Genomic DNA, 20427 nt, shown 5'->3' with positions numbered 1-20427 from the left:
CAGCAGTGGGCTTGTGAGATGGTTAGGGTGGCGGCGTTTGAAAAAATGTCATATAAACAGTTTACCAGGTTGGATGTCTATACTAGAAAACGGGGAAAGGACCTAAACTTTCTGGAGGCTCCTAAGACGCTTTGTGCTGGGGAGAGACGAGTATGATGGGCTGATGGTGTCATTTATACATACGTTTATTTGGTTTGTTGTCTATTTTGTTACTATTCTGTGAAATGGTTTTGAATTTCAGCTGAGGTGAAGATACTCAACACTACACTGTAGACAGAAAGCCAGCCGGCTCATCCCCACATTCCTCAGCTTGCATGTGGGTAGGGCATTTTAAGTAAACACTCAAGTATGCATTCTGCATTTTTATCAGGTGACACATTCTTTGACTGCTGTGTTAGAGCGACAGCAAGACGTGATGCAACCCGTTTAGTAAACTCAACAAGGTCAACATGCATCCGAAGACAGTTGCTTTATTTAAAACTATACATTAAGAAATCATTAACATACATGGTATGTTTAAAAGCTTGGCTCCCACACCGAGCGCTCAGCGCTGTGTGGAATATTCACAGCCAATCAGAAGCTGCCGATTAATTTCATGTCCGTCTGAGTTGAGCTGGCCGGCACGTTGTCTTTGACGGGAGACATGGGCTCACCTTTCTTACAGGCAGCCATCTTCTGGGGATCTCTGAAACACACAACCAAGGGGGGGAGGGGGTGTTAGAGCTGGTCCATTAGAAACTGATATGTCACTGATTAAAGTTACTGACACCACAGCCACGATGCCACATTGTTTACATGTCTATGGCCTGAAACTGTTCCTCTTTCCTACCATGACAATGATTTTAAACTATGTGGACAATCTGGTTTCTGCTGGACTCAAAAACCTTCTACTGTGATGAACAAGATGCAAATCTGGCTATTGTCCCTGACCCATGACATTTTTCCAAGAGAATATACTGAATTCAATATTTCTGCAACCAACAATAAGCCCACGTTGCTCAGATCAAGTAAGTATCTCCCCTTCTAATAAGCCATGGTCTGCAGTCTCTCACACACACACACACACACACACACACACACACACACACACACACACACACAGTTGTTTGGTCCAGATGCTCTGCAGCTCTCTTCCAATAGGTCAGAAAGTGAAAAGTGATAAAATAATATTCAAATATTCTATTAATTTACAAAGTAACCTGAGTATTTCTCTTTTACTTTTTGAAGCTGAAGTTCTTCCAGAGGCTGCTGATGGTGGCCTGGGCTCCAGGGTTATTCTCGTTATTGGACAAAGAGGTTTTCCTCGCAGAACCCACAGACTTCCTGCTCAGTCCACTGGCCCTGGCCGGGCCCAATGTTGGCACCTTAGCTGCTGGACGCTGGCTGCTGGGCTTCAGCTTCGACAGACCTGAAACCTGGACGGACAAAGACCATGTATGGGAGACAAGAATAAAAACCGAAAAGAAAATATGTTTAATTGCTGAAAAATGTCTTGAACTTCATTATTTTTTAATCGTGAATTGAATAAAAAATTCAAGAGAGAGATAAGACAATGAATACCAGTCCCATGTCTGTGTGTTAAATACAGAGCTGGAAGCATGCTGTGGCTAGCCTAGCTTAGCATAAAGACTGGAAGCAGGGGAAACAGCTTGCCTGGCTCTGTCCAAAGTTATAAAATACACCTACCAACACCTCTACAGCTTATTAATAAAGACATTGTAACATGCTTGTTTAATCCATGCACAAACAGAAATGTAAATGTTGCGTGCTTGGCAAACAACAGTCGGGTGCAGAGATTGTTTTAGCTTCCCGAAATGATCACGGTAAAGTTGCCAGTTTTAAATTTGTGTCTGCACAGGACACCTGGGTAGGTCACCTGGTTGAGCATGCGCCCCATGTACTTAGGCTCAGTCCTCGCTGCAGCGAGGCCCTTTGGTGCATGTCATCCCCCCTCTCTGCCCCTTCATGTCTTCAACTGTCCTGTAGAATAAAGGACTAAATCTAAAAAAAACGCAGACTGTGATTGCTTCAATACAGCTCTCACAGTTCCCCAATATGTGAAATACCTACGTTTTACATTTAATGTTTAACATGCTGCACACGCAGCCTGACTTTGTTGGAGGTCATTTGATACAGACTTTGACCACATATACAGCATTGTTGTTTTTTGGGCTTGTAATTAGTGAGAGAGAGAGGGACAGAAGAGAAAGAGAAGAGGGAAAACAAACTAAAGAAGGAGGTAGTTCCCAAGTAGTTAAGCCTCTGTATCCCCCCCCTGCTCTCTGGGCAGTTACACACCAACCCGATAATCGGCCGTCTGACAGTCTGGTGAGGTCGGTGACTCAAGTCTGTTCGGTGTATTCCGTGCCGTCGTCCGTCCGAGGAGCCGTCAGCCTTCATTTTGGCCGACCTGACGTGTTCAGTCAGAGACAGGGCAGTCGGGACTCACCCGGAAACGAGGAGCGGAATGAGCGTGACTAAGCCTCTCAAAATCTGACAAAAATCTTTTAAACTGACCTTTGTCGATCTGAAATGAAGACAGATTCAGCAACTGCACGGCCTATTTCTCTCTTAAAATGTTTTCAGAAACACGTTTCGGTGAACTATTTTAGTAAAATATGAGATCGTATTCTGAAAGAGTCGCCATTAATGGCCGGTTGAAAAATCCAAAATCCGGAAGCAGCAGCCAGATCCATGTGACGCGTTCGTCCAATCAGCTGCCGGTTTTCATTTTCTGGGCGACAATACAGATCAGCGCCGCCTGCTGCTATGGAGACGTATTACGTCTCGTCTCTTTGGTGTGTTCTGAGGCACTTTTTTGACCAACTCGGGGAGACTGATCAGTCACACTGGCTTTTCTGCCAACGGTCGGCCGTCGGCTCTGTGTGTAGCTGCCTTAAGGTGTTGGTAGGTGTACTTTTTAACATAAGACAGGCTATCTGTTTCCCCCGGTTCCCAGTCTTTATGCTAAGCTAGGCTAACCACATCCCGCCTCCAACTCTGTACTATAGCTTTCCTGAATTACTGTATATAGAGAAATTACAATGAACCTCTTCCCAGAATGTACTGTCCTGTGTAAGAGGAGCATTGAATGGTTAAATCATTTCTCATACCGGTTAAAGCTGTGGAGACTTCTTGAACTTACAAATATCAATCACTGTTTTTTACAGCTTAATGAATGACATGCTTTGGTGGTTAAGAAAACAAGTTGGATGGTAATATGTTATGTTTATTTGCTTGACAGGGTGGAATAACCTCATTACCAGCATATATCCCATGCTGTCAAGGGAAATCAAACGCCTGCTAATGAAATTCATTAGAGGTTTACAGCTCTATGAGGCAGACTGACACATCCCTCCACCGTCTAACAGTAAGGAAAGTCTGGGGATACTTAGTGCTTTTAAAAGAATTAATCTAAGATGTTATTAAAACTAAGTATAATATTGGATGTAACTCAGGCACACACCTACCTTTGATCTCAGCATGCCAGGTTTCGTGCCTGCTTCTGTTGAGTGTGTGGGACTCTGCTCTAGCTCAGAATCTTTGCTTAAATTCATTTCCTGAGGAAGCACGTGAAAGACATGTAAGACCACAAAGCCATGCTACCGGAATAGCTTTCTGTACACCCACCCTGCCATGAAACTCTGATGATGATGATGATGTGTGAAGGCTGATCTAACCACAAGGGATGTATAAACATTATTAAAGGCAGTGGAGATTTGTATGACCTTACCGATGCAGCATCCTCCTGGTGGGAGGAAGGCTGGGACTGGGAGAAGTAGGCGCTGTCCTGGGAGGGAGGGGAATCTGGGAGGTCATCCTTTTCCTCTGGGTTAGTGCCAGTGGAGGACTGACATATGGGGGACATGTCTTCAGGGGGTCTATGGCTCTTTGTGTCCTTCTTGTACTGAAACTGCTGCAGGGCGACCAGGCCTGAAGTGGACTGAGGCATTCTCGATTGTTCAGTGGGGGTGGAGCTGCCTGACCAGTGAAACAGCCTGAGGCCCTGACTGGCTGCACTGGGAGACGTGGTGCTGGGTGATGGAGGCGGGCTGGGGGTTTCCACAGATGGAATGTCAGGACCATCGCTGTCATTGGTCTGGGTGCTGGGAGAACTGTCATGAGTGGGACTGGCATCCTGAAGGGAATCCTCCTGAGCAGACTCCTGAGTGCTCAGACTGGATGCTGGACTGGAACTGCTGAAAAACCTACATGTGAGAATAAACACAACCGCATCACTATACTATACAGTGGGATGCAAGACGGGGCCGCTTGTTGCAGTAGCTCGTGTAACTTCCTGTGTTTTTTGTTGTGGTTTCTAATCGCCTTGATTTGACTTCATTTTACCTCATATTGTTAACCTCATCGCTGACGAAAGATATTGCTGGGTTTAAACATTTTCTACCGCTTCTCCAGGTGTGTTCTTTCACTTTTCGTGCAGGGAGTCACGCCAACAAGACCGAGGGTATTGTTTAACCAGCTGATTGTGCTCTCCAGACCGACCCTTCTACCCAGAACAAAGGCTTTGGCTAAGGCTGCATGGCTATGGCAAAAAATTATGATCCTAATTTTTCTGGTAAATGTTGCGATCACAAATGTAGCCCTTGGTGTAAAGGAATAATACAACATAGGGCTGAACGATTTTTGAAAATAATCTAATTGCGATTTTTTCCCCAAATATTGCGATTCGATTATTTTTTTAAGCTCTTTGTCTTCTGTATTATTCAACAAAGAATAATATAATAATTTATAGTATGAACACACAATTACACACTAGACAGTTAAATAAGTAAAAATATAGTATATAGTATATATCTATACACACACACACACACACACACACACACACAGTGTATTTGCATTTTTTACAGTGCATAGAGAGGAGCTGCCTCCAGCCCCTCCCCCTCGTGAAGTTGCGTGCTGCCGTGTGCACTTGTTCAGAGAGGCTATCGTTACGTTAGCTAGTTGCTGGTGTTCTTGCCGTGGGGTTAACTGTACTAATAAAACTGTTGAAACACCGCGGCCACACTGCTGTGAAAGCTCCCCGAACGTCATTTATCAGAGTCTGGTTGTTACCCCTCTCAGTGGCAGCTCCTCCACTCATATCTTTATAACGGAGCTAACCGCTAATCAGAGCTAATCGTTGCTAACCGAGCCTTGAGTTCTGTGTGTCTGTATCCATTAACTGCACGTATGGACTCAAACCAGAATAAAACCCTTCATTTTATTAAAATGGCTGTAAAAGTTTTAAACTACAACTCAGAGTTGTTTGAATGACAGAAATCAGCTCAAGGTACAGCGTAGCGTTAGCGTGCTAGTTGATGCTTTCTCTGCGGAGTGCAGACTGATTTGCTCTCGCGAGTCATGTGACCAAATCGCAGCCTTTGCAATTAGGAAATCGCGTTTTAATATATCGCGATATTATCGCAAATGCAATTAATCGTTCAGCCCTAATACAACATCTTGGGAAAAATCTCATTTACTTTGTTTCAAAGAGTGAAATGGCAAGATGGAGTAGCAGCAGGAGTAGTTTGGACCCGAAAGAAGTGACCAAGTCACCACTTAATGTTAGTTAGTAGACATTTTAGAGGGGTAAACTGGCTCTGTGTGTCAGAGATGGAGACTTGAGTTCGAGACTCGGACTCGAGTCGCACTTAAGTTGCACACACAGTGACTTCAGACTTGATTTGAGACTCGTCCTTAAAAGACTTCAGACTCGAGATGTGGAACATGTGAACAATCTTTATTTTTAGGAAACTTCTTGCCCTCCCTGCATAACCTCTAACCTGCGTAACATGTAATAGGTAAGGTATCTGCTGCGCGTGGCCACACATGAGAGAGGACAACAAACATGTTGACGCACCAGCAGTTGCTGTGTCACTCACCAGAAGCTTTGGCTTTAAAAACGTCAGACAACAAGGCCCAAACTAAATAATTGCTGATGCAAAATATGTGGTATCAAGATAAAAGGATTCTGACACCTGAAAACACACCCTGATAGGTTAGAAAACAGTTTAGCTCAGCTAACATTAGCTTGCTTCTTGCTTTAGCTACAACCTACGGAGGTAAACTCTGCCTGTCGTCTGCTAGATGTGAGAAGATGAAGGAGCGTTTGTTTGTTTGTTTGTTTGTTTTTTGGGGGGGAATTACGTAATCATTTACATCTCGCTGACTGCCATTACGTTAATTATTCATGTTGGCTGCAAACCAGTTACAGGTTTATTGTTGATCATATAACTAATATATATTAGTTAAGGTTACGCTGGGTCTGAGAGTCTGGGGCATGGGTTGACTGACAGTAGTTCATTGGCTGTCATTAGTTGTAGACACAATGCACATTACATGGTTGTGCTCTGTAAGTGAAAAATAGGTTACAGTTATTGCTAATAATTAGCAATATTTTCCTGATACCAATAGCAATATGTGGTATGTACTGTATGTTCATGGAACAAGGCAAAATACAGTTATTAACATACAAAGTAAAGCATTCCCGGTGTTTTTGACATATTGCAATATCCTGTATACACTGATTACATAGCAAACAACAACAACAACAAAGCTGATACTGTATGATAATAGATAAAGGAGTCATAATAACATTTGACATGCTTTAAATTCCTTATATATAGCTATGCAGTGTTGTGAGCAGCCTGGATGGAATGCAGCAAGTGTTACAACACTCATTATAACCACCAGAGACTTGACTGGGACTCCAGCTCAAAGACTTGACCTGGAGCTCGACCACTAGTATCTACATGAGTTAATAAGAAGAGGATCATTAGATGTGGTTGATGAAGTCACCTGCTGCATGTGGCCTGGCCGTCCTCCTCAGCTCCCTGGTTCCTCCTCTGCAGCAGCGTGGCAAAGCGGTTGCGCGGCCGGGGCTGACTGGGTAATGTTGGCTTGTCTGGATGCTGGTCTGACCTAGATCGCTTCTGACTGGAGCACAAGTACTGCTGTAGCACATCTTGGTCTGATACACTACAGTCTATGGGAGGAAAAAGAAAAGTACAGTCCATAAAAGGCTAAACACTGCTGCTTTTATCGTTTTGCTCCATTGCTGATCTCCATTCTGCTTTTTGTAATAACCTACCTAGTATTTTGCTGTCACGGTGATTCAGTTTCCTTAAAGGATCAACTACAGTACCTAGGGTAGGGTAGGTAATTTATTTCATAAAAGGAGGAATTGGTTGGATGAACACGTAGCGAGCAAAAATGTTACACCAATTCTTTATCAGCACACACTAAAGGCAAAAAAAGTTTTATCCTTGCAAACTACATTTGAAAGTTTATTTTTCAATTCAAACTATATAATATGCACGTACACAGCACCCGCCCGCCCTTTAAGCTGAATATGCAATTGTATGCAGGCGAATATTCCGCAAAAAGGAAACAAAGACAGAATTAAGCTGTTGCTTAATTGCTTCTGAATCCTTAAGCTAACTTACGTGGCTACTAGCATGCATGAGGTCAGTCAAAATAGCATAATTAATTAGTCTAGACATTTGTTTACTAGCTAGACATTCCAATCCCCATACAATCCCCTACAACAGTAAAGGAGAAACATGGACTCAGTTGTGTGTAATGATGACAAGTTAAAGCATAAAAACTCCTCTTAGCAACAAGTCAATGAATTCAAATATCATGATGTGCAGCTGAGCTTAGCAAATGAGCAGCACAATGTGAGGGAGAATAAAAATAAAACATGAAGAAAAGCAGAGACAATATATCAATAACGCTTGTCTGAGCTGGCGACAGCTGCAGGTGGATTCCAGAATGATTCTAAAGGAGTTATGTCACCCCCTGGTGGTGGTGGTCTGTGTTCAAAGCAGAGTGAGAGAATGCTTGTAGTTGTCCATAGTGAACTACATCTTCAAAATAAGAGCTGAAGCAGACCCAGACCCCAGAGGAGATGAGGAACAAGACAGCAGCAGTGAGTTGAGACCCAGAAGAATCAAGTGAAGATGAAACCACTTCCCCTGGACCATCGACCAGTGCTGAAATACTAAGCCAAGTATCTCAATCTGGAGTCCCACCGGTTGATCCGGGAGCTCTGGGGCCTGCTGTCACCAAGGAGTCAGTTTAGAACTGAAATGGTGCGAAGAGGACCCTTCAAGTTTAGGGGGAATAATGTACTGTATTTCCAAAAACAATGTATAGGACTCTGTTGTCAAAGTAGAGGCCCAGGCCTTCAAGAAGTGATGGGATCCTACCATCTTGACCATTGTCAACCAAGTCTATAAGCTTCTTCAGTCAGCTTAAATGCAATTAGATGTCTAATTAAATTTCTATGTGTAAATGAAAATAAATGATTGCCTTGACAGAAACTAGTTTAATCAATATATTGTCAAGTCACAAACTCCTTCATATCCTGTACAGATGAGCAACTGGGAATAATAATAAAAAGCAGCAATGTAAACACTGCACATTAACAGCTCACCTTCTCGTGGTCTCTTCGCCTGCAGGCCTTTGCAGGGCAGCCTGAGACCGACCATGCTGATGATTCTCTCCTTGCCCCTGGTGGAGGGAGGCCTGTCTGGGGAGGCAGTAGACTGGGGCGGGGCAGCAGATGCTAGCTTTGAGCCTCCATTCCAGATACTGGTCCCAGTGGGGGCTGGTGAGGAGTTCCAGCTGCGACTGCGGGCTTTAGAAACCTCAAGAGGACATTTGCAAAGTTGTTCTATATTAAAAGGTGACACTTAGTTAAAGCAGACCTGCTTATCAAAATAGACTGTGATCTGATACCTGGGGAATGGGTTTGTCTGGGCTGAAGTCATCTATCCTCTCCATGGTGTTGATGTCAAGGTTTCCTAAGGCCATCTGCAAGCCTTTGTCATCTCCTAGATTACTGGATTCAAAATCATCAAGGATGAAATATGACGAACTTGCAATTTTCTATTTCTAAATAAAATACAAGGGTGACACTAAATCATTTCCACTATTTACGAAGGTGGCAACACGTCTTCTGTGATTCAGGACAGGAGGATACAGTCCAGCGTAGCTGAGGGTGGCTGGGTCCATGTGCTCTGGGTACGGGTTGAGGGGTACAACCTTCCTCCTGACAGGATCGAACACCAGCTGGTAGAGGAAGGTGTTATTGGCTCTGATGAATCCCTCAATGTACTCTTCAGGGACGACAAGATTCATCTTGAGATACTGGCCCATCTTTCTGATCACCTGAAAGGGCAACAAGAGCGCACAATAAGCCATCTGCCAACTGCTAACAGCTTTTACTAACAATACTTTTTATGCCATTACTGACTGACAAATACTGACTCACTCTCCAGTGTTTCCCCTATAACTGTACAGGCCAGGCGGAACGCCAGGCCAATGGGAACTCCAGCCAGGCCAGAACAAATCTTTTTTTTTATGCCAAAAATAACACCGAATTGTATTTCCCCTATATCCATTCAGTGTTTCATTGCTGTTCTGCAGCGACGCACCGCTGTGAGGCCATGAATGAGGCAACAGTCTGTGGTTAGTTCACGTTTGTAACAGCAGGACAGTCGAGTGTGTTATCTAAACTGTTAAAGTCAGTTGAACAGGTGAAGCGCTGATAATTTTTAGGGCTGCCACCTCTTAGTTGATTAGTCGACTAATCGGTCGTTTTGGTCTTAGTCGACTAAGATTTCTTTAGTTGATGAGTCATTTTTTATGCTTATTCATGCTTAATTACTCATTTCCAAGAAACTTATGAACACATTTCTGGTAAACACAAGATTTAAAGTGGTGCTTTTGTAGGATTAATTGTGGGGAAAGTCAGTTTTACAGATGGTTAATTAACTACATTTATATTGTGCTTTTCTCGTCTTAACCACCTCTCAAAGAGCACAGCTCTGTCGATTACATCAACTAATCGATTAATCGACAAAATCATATAAGTGTTAATCGACTAAGAATTTCTTTAGTCGAGGACAGCCCTAATAATTTTGTCGGTAGCTAACAGTTTCAAACAGGCTAGGTAATGAACGACATGCTAACGTGCTAACTGATTTTGTGTTGTGTTTTTAGATGAGCTGGACCAGAGAATATTGGGTTAAAACAGATAGGCCCTCGAGCAAAACGGCATTGTCATTGATACTGTTGTTGTCGCTGATATTATTGACAGAAGTCATTGATACTGCGTTAGAGACTTCTCGGCTCTGATTGGTTGTTCTCCTTATGCCATTAGGAGCACCAGGAGGAGGCAGAGGAACGATTTTTTTCACAGATGATCTGATTCATGTAGTACTGTCAGGATATAGTGACAGCTTAAGCAAATATGACAAAAAAAATAAATAAATAAAAGATCCAACTGTAGCTTTAATGTCAGTTACAGAATACCTACTTAAAGATTGCCAACATCATACCAGACCCATTAAAGCTGTACCAAGTAATTGGACTAAAGAAAAAGTTGAGTTTAATTACGTATGAATTCAACTTTGTTATATAGTCTCACTTTAAATCAGTTGGACCCTCTAGGAATGGTGATACCATTTTTCCATGAGCTGATTTTTGAGACGCTGGAGTTTTTCCCCCAGATTTTAGTCAGATGACTTAAACATACTTTCCTCAGACGCAGGTTTGTTGTGCAGCCGGAGCTTAAAAGTGAGGTACCTTAGGAATCATAACTATACATTTTAGTCACCTTACTAAATGCATAATCCAACTTCACTATGTCACCATATGGACTCACCTTCAGGATATCAGGGTCTTTGGCCAGTCGCAGCAGTTTGCAGGCCTTTCCTAGGCCGATGCCATGTAGGGAGGCCAGATAGTCGCATCCAGAGAGGATGCACATGTGGCGAAACTTCTCCTCTGTGAAAACGTTCCCCAGAGAGCGACAGCGGCCCATGTTGCTTTGGTCTATCTCTAGGCCATTGCCCTGCTTGTCCATTTTGAGGATCACCTGCATGGTTGTGAAAGATGATTGATTTAAAAGTTGGTGGCAATGTATGAGCAGTGGAAGTACATGAGGCCATCTCTAAAAGGCTAATTTTGATTTTTGTCAAACATATGGTTTGCTGCAAACAGGATTAACACCGAAGGGTTAGATGTTGTTTTTGCACTGACTAACGCTTGTTACCTGTAGTTCCAACTGTAGCACACAAACTATTAGGCTCTGGTACCTTTCTCCACCCACGTAAAATTGGATCCGATTTGAATGACAACAGCCAGTAACATTACCCTTCTCCATTCGACCATCAGGGCCCTGATCTTCAAATGTAGCTCAACTAATCCAGGCTAACAAACTGATATAAGCCTAACTAATCCTGTTTATTGTCATCCATCTAATTTGGTTCTTTGATATCTAACGTAGGTAACAGTGCCCTCTTATTTTAAAATACAAGCAAAATAGGTGGAGAGTTCATTCATATGATTGCCTGAGTGCACTTTCATCCCTGTTAAACAGTTCCATATTACCAGTGAACGTGGTCAGACTACGGGTAGAGTTGTTGGTGCATGATTGGTGAGGTTGGCCCAATGGACTAGCAAGACACTTTTAAGTGATAGTCATAAGCCTGTTATGAAAATGGAACCTTACTTACAGTATATCTCTTAAAAGCAGCATACAATTTAATAAACTATTTCAGCAAATTGAGTTCTGCAGTTAAGCATTAAATACATTGTAGTGTTCAAATGACAAAATCCTATTTTAATGCCAAATTAAATGCGATATATGTTCTGGCTCCATTGGTATTTAACAGTCAGAACTTTGTAGTTGAGTTTGTCTTTTTTTGGTCACTACTAAACTAAATTTATTTGGTTTGGGTCTTTTTTTGTTTAGAAACTTTAATTCATTGTATTCATTTTTCATATTTGTTTCATCTTGCATAGGTAGGTTTTCATTATGAATATTTGATGTGATAATTACAGATCATCATGAGTTTACAATAACATGCATGTTCTCATCTAAAATCATCATTATGTCAACACTCCTTCATTAAGAATCTAAGAAAACTAGCCGTCTTTTGTTTTTTTTAAATGTGTTTATGTACGTGGTTCACAGTAAAACATCTGGGTCATGGTCCAGCTGACCGTCAATAAGCCCGCACTTTGCAGGTTTGGGTTTGAGGATTTGTTGCTGTGACAGATTGATTTCACATTTCAAGATTGAAAAAACAAAAAAAACAAATCCAGACTCATGTTGAATCGCCAACACTCTGATCTGGATAACCCTTATCCACGTAGGAAGAGTGAGGCCCGGGTTTCCTCTATGTATTTACATATGTGTGCAGCTGGGAATGAATCCCCTGGGTTTACACTTGATACCTTTTTGCAGCCGAATGCCAGCAGGTCAGAGTCTTCTGTGATGACAGCCTGGGCCAAACCAGATTTAGTGAGGTAAGCTAACTGAGCATCAGCTTCATATGGAGCCACAACACAGTCCACTCCTCTCGCCCTTGCAGCCTGGTTTAAAAAACACAGACAACACAAAAATATTTCCTACATCACTTCATCAACATTCAACACTGCTGGATGTTACCACAAAGCAAAACATGTATCTGTGGGGTTCAAATCGAGTATTTTGATAGCCCTTTTAATGTTGCCACGGTTGACATGCAACTTGGAAGAGAAACTGTAGAGGGTTTTCTTGGGTGAACAAGTAGTTCTTCTGCAAATGTATTGTGAGACTTCAAACTCATCAGGCCGTTAACTGAACCTGATGTTTTAAATAATTACTGGATGGAAAATAGTAGGGGTGTGCAAAATAATCGATTCATATTCCTATCGCGATTCAAGCTCTACCGGTTTTTTTTAGCTCCCCATTCCCATAGATGGCGCTGCGTCGAATTCACACTGACGCCTGGGCACTCTTGTTATAATCAAAAGAAGGAGTGCAGCAGAAGTAGTTTAGTCTGTGGAAACAATGACAAACCTCACAGAATCATGCTATATGCAGGCTTTGCAAAGCGAAAGTTAAGTATTTTGGAAACACCACAAACTTGAGAAGTCACATGGTACAGCATCACCCAGAGATTAACATTAAAGACGTGGACCAACAACAACCTAAAGTACCTAACATGCCAGTCAACAAACGCACTGATTCAATGCTCTAAACTCCCACCCAACTCTGAACGAAAAGCTCTTTTTATTGAAGTTTTATTTTATACTTGGTTTAAATGTATTTGAAAGCTGGCCAAAGCTTGGCACTTTGCAGTTTTTAGTTGCAAAAGTATTTATTTTGTATGAAGACATATAAAGAAATATCAAACTACATTTCATTTGTTGTGTTTCTTTTCTTTTAAATTGTATGTCTACTGCAATCACATGGGAAAAGTAACTACATTTACATACTGTGAATCTTTTTTTTCTTTTCTTTTTTCTTCTTTTTTTAAAATCGAGAATCGTTTTCGAATCGTGACATTTTCTGAATCGTGCACCCATAGAAAAATAGTGTCAGATTTTCATTCTGGTTAACTACTTACGTGATGGTGAAGGTCCTGTGCAGTTCTCTATTGAGCTACATTCAAACTTGTCCATTTTCTTGCTTTGCCTCCCCTTCCCCTTAAATTTAGATATTCATGCCATGAAGCCAGTGGCATTCAGAACAATAATTTCAATGAAGGCATAATTGGAGTGACCTCTAGCTCACCCAGCGTGCTCCCCATATAGGCTGAGGCCTTTGCAGCGGCCCGGGTTCTAATCCGACCTGCGGCCCTTTGCTGTCATCCCCCATTTCTCTCCCACATTTCCTTTCTATCCACGTCACTCTGAAATAAAGGGAAAAAAGCCCCCCCAAAAAAATTATCTTAAAAAACAAACAAATGAAGGGATAATTTAACGTGAACCAATACCATGGCGTTGCGCTGCCCAGCGTAGCGCTGCCCTCTTTTCATCACCTTTCTATAATTCCATCACAGTTAGTTTTGTGGGCATTTTAAGACAAGGCTCAGTTTTGTTAAGTTAAAAGCCCCCTGTGCTATTGCTCTGTTTTCAATAATGCAGCTAAAAAAAGCTTCAGCTGTCCTATGAAATAAAGCCCAAAAAGGCAATTATCGTAAAACAAAAAGTGCAGTCATTCAACTGACAAAATGTGAGTACACTGTACCTTAATAAGGTTATGAGCCATGGCTGGGGTGATGTTTACACAGCGTGTAAAACAGTCTCTGGCCTCCGACAGTTTGCCTTCACGTAGTAGCTGTCTTCCTTTCTGAAGATTGACTTCTCTGCGCCTGAAAGGTACATGAATGAAACAGAATTAATAATTGAAAACTTTGCCTGGGAGAATTTCTATTGGCAGTTAGAACAAAATCTAAGTTAGATTTGAGACCTAGAACTAGAGAAAGATGATTTGTCCTAAAACTGAAGGCTATGTTTCTGGACACTGATATAAATCTACAACATACAACTGCCTGGAGGTAATGATTGTGTGGCACCACTAAGCAAAGAAACAGTGACAGATAGACCTTGTTAAGGATAACAATATGTTAAGGAATTTGTTTGTGGAGGGGTTGTTTGGTCTCACTTGTTGACAGGTCTGTACATTCCCCTCTGTACCTTCCCACTAACAACGTTGCTTTGTTACTGTTTTTGGAATGCAGTCCTGTAAATAAACCAAGCTTTGTCTGAGCATGTTTGTAGCCAGGTATGAAAACAGTGGGTTGTTGTGTTTGGCACAGGCCATGAGTTCTTTTCATAACTCTGATGATAATGTAGTTCCATTTTCTGTTATGGTCACACATCTTTCTTCTTTTAGGATTATCTGTGTTTGTTTGAGCGATAGTGCATCCGCTCAATCCGTTATATCTCCTTTCCCAACTTTGGTCTCAGTATTTGTGGAGTGTCTATGAAACGGACCATTTGTGTCAGGTCCTGTTGTGTTCTTAAACCCCCCCAACAAAGCACAAGTAGACTTTATATTTCACAGTTACTGTTTTCCGTCAGATCGTTTATAGATAACAACGTTACCGACCCCACTTGAAGCCAGCTTCATTTCACAGGAGAGAGAGAAAGAAAAGAGAGGGGCGAGACACAGCGAGTGCCTTGTTGTTGCAGGAAACATTCAGCTATTACACAAACTCCCGGGCAGTTCAGCTCTTGTGTTTGGTGTTTTAAAACTTTCTTGTGGCAGCGATAGAGCCAGTGATGTTTCCTATTTCCTGTACGGAAACTACACTAACTACTAACACTAGAGTAACTAACTAGTGTTAAAAAAACTAGCATGTCAATCACTGCTCATGCACACGCATTCATTCTCCCTTGTTGGGGGAGGGGCTTAGGAGACCGTTTTGGGCTTTAGCGGAAAGGGAGGAGGGACTAAGAAGTTGTCAATGTTCAATTTTTTTGGCTAAGTCCTGGATCTTCACAGTCCTTTAATTGTAAAAGTAATGGGTAATTTCCTTTACATTATGTCAAAAAGATAATTGGATAATGGATAATTAGCTGTTAGCTAGTTAGCTGTTAGCTCCAGATATCTGCTCAAGCCATGGATTTAATATGGTGCAAAGTACAGGAAGGTGGTGGATAGTTTCGCACAGAACAGAACAAACAAAGGCCTGTTTTAAGGTAAGACATCTCACACTTTTATTGTGTGTTGGTTCAAAAATTGCACGATCCACCAGCCAAATGCTGGTAAAATATGCAAGCGGCGGGTAGATTGCTTCACTTACGTGTATGTGTAGTGCATCCAAACCCTCATGCAAAAAAAGGGATATACTCACTCTCTGCGAGCCTTTTCCACTTCTCGTTTTGAAGGCAGATTGCGTCCATCAAACACCAGTATTGGTTTGATGCTGAAGCTCAACAACATCTCCACAAATTTCATGCAGTACCACACATACCTAGGATTGGATCAATTAAAGTGAAAACAGCAGTTCTAGACATTCAACCTTTATTACAAGATTACTGTTAGAGCCATTTACACAATAGAACAAAAGTAAAAGTACCTTTAAATAATTTCTATTTTGCTGTATTTGATTTGCTCAGGATAAGCAGTTCCATAGTTGAATTGCAGTATGCTTAATTAAACATAAATTAGATTGCCCTCAGTTGATTGGTTAAAAGGTAGAACATGCTGCCTGTGCTTGTTAGATAATGTAGTTGAAGTTGCAGCCTTGAGAGCACACAAGCCTTTGACCTCCCAGTCTCATGCTTGTATAGTATGTTTAACATACAGTATATTGTTACCAGTAAAAAGTTGAAACGAAGAACATGGTCTACGGAGTGTCATTGAAGCACGCATGCTTGGAGCCAATAGCTTAACTGGGCATTTTAAAGAAATAGACAGAGCCCCACTAACAACAGAAATATTAAAATACCTTTGAACACATTTATTTTTTCATTCAGCTGGAATAATAAAATGCTTACTGATCAGTTGGTTCTCCTTTAGCGAGCTTCTCAGCGCATGAAAATGCTCCTTTATGCAGCCAACAGTACGTGTCCACAGCCACGGTCTGGCCTTTGTATTTTTTCACGTGGATGGGCTCTGCAGCATCTTTGATGAACTGCAGCAGTCCAGAAATTCCCATTTTCAGCTGCTGATTTAAGCCACGCTGATTCGGAAACAGTAAAAGAATCAGGAAAATACTGATGAAAACAAATGCTCACACTTTCGGCGAGGAAAGGTCAAACCACAACACAAAACAGCGGTGAACAGGCGCTGCACTTTCACACATGCTAAGAATGTTGACATTTAGATTTGTCCCTTTTTTATGCTTGCAATCTACGCCCTCGCATGACTGAGCCTTTGTTATGCAGCTCCTCCACTGTGGGACAAAGGCTTTCTGTTTGAGGGCAATGTATGCCTTTACTAGTGCAATTATTAGTGGAGAGGTGACCGGTGATGTCCTCATCTGAACAGATTTATGTCATTTAGGGCTGGGTGATAAATCAATGTGATAATTTATCGTCTTTCAATGAAATCATATCGTGATGAAATCATATATCGAGATATTGTGTAATAATTTAAATTGATAATAACAAGCACATACTAACTCAATTTTCTCAGATAATCTGTTGTGAAACATGTTTAGGGAATATCATTTGAAGAATTGCAGATTTGTTTTAACGTCACACTATTTTTGTGCATGCATGTCAACATAGTCAGTATATAGCTGGTAAAAAGTATTTATTTTTTCTCTATAATTTCACATGAAACTGTTGAACATGTGGCTATTTCATATAGACTGTTCATCGAATTACCATAAAATATGCTATATCATGATGTATATTGTTATCAATCTATATCGAAGATTTTGGCCTTATCGCCCAGCCCTACTGTCATTCAAACAACTTGTGCTTGCCCTGAAGAAGGCTGTAATTGCTCAAATGTGGCATGTTTTAAAGATGTAGCCAAGAAGATATTAAGTAAACTTTTTAAAGGCTTTATACTCGATGGTATCAGTTTCCTTCAGCCTTTTTAACTCTGAATTGTAGTTTAAAACTTTTACAGCCAACTTAATAAAATGTTGGGTTTCATTCGGGCTAGAGTCTATAAAAACAGATAATGGGTAGATGAATACATGGAAACACATTATTATGGAATAACATGCAACTATATACAATATATCAATATCTTCTGGTGCTGCTATTTTAGTTAAGCAATGCTTGTAAACAGAATTAGGCTACATTTAAAAAAGCTCTGTACATTTCTGTATCTATTCCTCATTTGCATATGTGAATATATCTGTTTCATTATGTCAGTCAAAATGCCTCATGTGAACCAGTAGCTGAGTTGAAGCTGGTGATAGATGTTCTTGTGCACACTCTTCCTCTCTGACATGTGCGCCCCTAGAGGTGCATACACGTTACTGTATGACACACTCCATGTCAAATATCAGGTTTTACAAAATAACTACTAAATCTTCGTTTCGGCTTAATGCTAGTGACTGCCTAAGGCTAATGTTGCTGTATCATTAAGAATGAAGCTCTCAAATTGAGATGGAATCATGTCATAACGTTACAGAATTAAATATAGATTAGAAATCTCAGACACTTGCTATTGTCGGTTATTCGTGCTGTCTTCATCCACCAACACACAAGAGAGGGCTAAAGATAGCTAGCTAACGTTAACAACAAATAGTTTCAAATTGAGATTTCAGGTAACGTTAACGTTAACTGTAGCTAGACCTGCTTGGGTCAAATATGTGCGCCGAATATAGCACATAATAATATAATACGTATAACAATATAGTTACCTACGTATAAATGTTAATAAACAAGTCAAAATTAAATCGGAAGTTTGTAACTAACGTTAGTCATCTCAACGTAGAGCTAGCTAATATCGTATCGAGTGTTAAGCAGGTGACATCGTTTCTTTTGACTGCAATGCACAAGTTAACGTTAACGCTCTTACAAACAACGTTATAGCTAACGTTAACAATTAAAAACTATGTCGGTATCTGTTATCTTACGAAGTAACGTAACGTCAACTTAACTGAACAAAATTGACAGTTTCTATGCCTAACGTTACATTAACTCTAGCTAACTAACACACTGACCTGGACAACATACAAAAGCAATATAATGTCATAATTCAATTAATATCGAGTTAAAACTTACTCTTTTCTTGTTACTTTTATCCACCAGAAGCTACAGGCAGGACTGGAGCGAGTTTAGTTTTAGCGGCAAAATAAGGTATTCGGTACGAGCTGCTGCTATTGGCCAGATGGACCGAGAGGGCGGGATTAACGCGTCATCCTTCTTCTTCTTCGTTGAGAATTGTTGTCCGTTGACAAACAATTATTTGGTGCATTACCGCCACCACCTGGTATGGAGTGTAGATCAGAATATAGTATTTACAATATCCCAAATACACTCATAATACCCCAACAATAAATAACTTAACTCATAGCTTCTTAATCATATTACATTGTCTAAGATACTTAAACAGTACTCAATAACACTAATTTCTTTTCTCTCTTCCCACCATAAGCTACTTTTAGCACGTTATTGTTAGTTGAGCCTTCTTTGGCAATTTCTGCTTCTCTTATGAGATCTTCTATGACCGTTGATGACAAAACCTTTGAGAGCTCCTGCCGAATCTGAGCAAAGGAGTGTTTTGGTGGCTGTAGCCAAACATGATTGCAATGATTTGTGCTGAAAATATTGACACTTTATCAGCCAGTCTGTGATATATTAACATTAAATTCTGAGATATATATAGACTAATTCCCACATGTGCATTCTTTGAGTCAAAAATCAGTTGAATTGTCTTATGATGAAGGACCCAAAGACGACTCAACAACGGTGGTTTCAGACAGAAAAAGGTGTTTCTTTATTGTACAAGGAGTCCAATAAGCAGACAATGGTTTCCAAATCACAAGGCCGAGGCTTAGCCCAAACTCTTTAAGATGAAAGAGAAAGGCCGGCGTGCGGTGCATGCTGTGTCTGGAGCTCCACGCCGCCCAAGACGATTCTAGCAGACTTACTGTAAACGGCCTGGTGTGTTAGGTGTGAGTAAAAGGAATCTGGACAAATGTTTATTTGAGATATTACTAGTTCTGATGCTTGTAACTCCAACACTTTTAGTTTGCTTCTTCTCCTTTTCCTAGCAAGGCGACTTGTGTTGAATTATCTAGGCTATACTTCCTTTATTCTAGCAGCATTTCTTCCATTTTAACTTTTATACAATTGAGTCCACATCACTTCATCTTTTCCTTATTGCACTATCTTCTACAAAACATATTGTCTCGTCGATAGCGTTGCAACCGTGTACGATGCAGTTACTAAACTTTACAGGTGTGTAGTTGAGATCAAAATAAATGAGTTGGAAAGTGATCCGAGCAAGGGTGCAGGAAGTAGAAGAGAAGGAACTAGGCAAGTGCCCCCCCCCCCACTTTACACCCCTAGCTCAATCTGGCATTGAGGCCGATGTGATCTTATCCCAAGATGCTCTCTTCTTATTTCCTATTTTAGACATAAAGTTTGGTCCATTGTATTTCTACCTCTTCTGAATCCACTCTAATATTTGGATACATGTCCTTTCATTTCTATATAATATGACAAATATATCAATCATTTTCCCCATAAATGTACAGACATGGGATGTTAAAGCAATGCTTACAGATTGGTACTACTTTTCCCCTCACTGTACAGTTGAAGTAAGATGTCTTTAGATGACTCACTAAGATTATTTATCATCTTTACAAATTTGGTCTTTACCTGTTGAAGACATGCTTGTTTTTCCAAGAGCATGATTCAGTCTTGCCTTTGTGGAAGATATATTTAATAATGTTTCTTCATTTTGCAATAATCTTTCATCTCAGCTATTAAAGCTCCTCTACCTTTTTCCTGTCTCACATACATTAGGCCTACCTATGAACTTTAACACATGTTGGTGCAAGCAGCTCAGCTTCCTCTTCTGTACTGACACCATTAACTAAGATTGGATATCCATAGTCACTTTTAATCCCATTTTTTATTCTAATTATCCCCATAGTGTATCAATTAGTCTACACAGCCTAATTTACTCCAAAACCACCTTTGCATTTTAATTGTTTCCTT

General features: G+C 40.9%; 1 protein-coding gene across 1 annotated transcript; it reads right to left on the bottom strand.

Annotated features, from left to right (window-relative positions):
• Nucleotides 1-444: 444 nt before the first annotated feature.
• On the bottom strand, nt 445-18595 carry exo1 (exonuclease 1). The gene is made up of 14 exons (XM_031299975.2): nt 18484-18595; nt 16291-16475; nt 15645-15764; nt 14033-14156; nt 12253-12390; nt 10676-10888; nt 8990-9177; nt 8746-8848; nt 8441-8654; nt 6802-6988; nt 3734-4208; nt 3471-3560; nt 1219-1415; nt 445-685 (listed from the first exon to the last, which is right to left on the bottom strand). Exons 2-14 carry the CDS (start codon nt 16449-16451, stop codon nt 574-576), a joined length of 2322 nt encoding a protein of 773 aa, XP_031155835.1. The 5' UTR covers nt 16452-16475; nt 18484-18595; the 3' UTR covers nt 445-573.
• Between the last annotated feature and the right edge of the window lie 1832 nt (nt 18596-20427).

Source organism: Sander lucioperca, chromosome 15 (assembly GCF_008315115.2).
Source record: "Sander lucioperca isolate FBNREF2018 chromosome 15, SLUC_FBN_1.2, whole genome shotgun sequence".
Classification (NCBI taxonomy): Eukaryota; Metazoa; Chordata; class Actinopteri; order Perciformes; family Percidae; genus Sander; species Sander lucioperca.
This window is presented reverse-complemented; position numbering and strand designations above follow the sequence as displayed.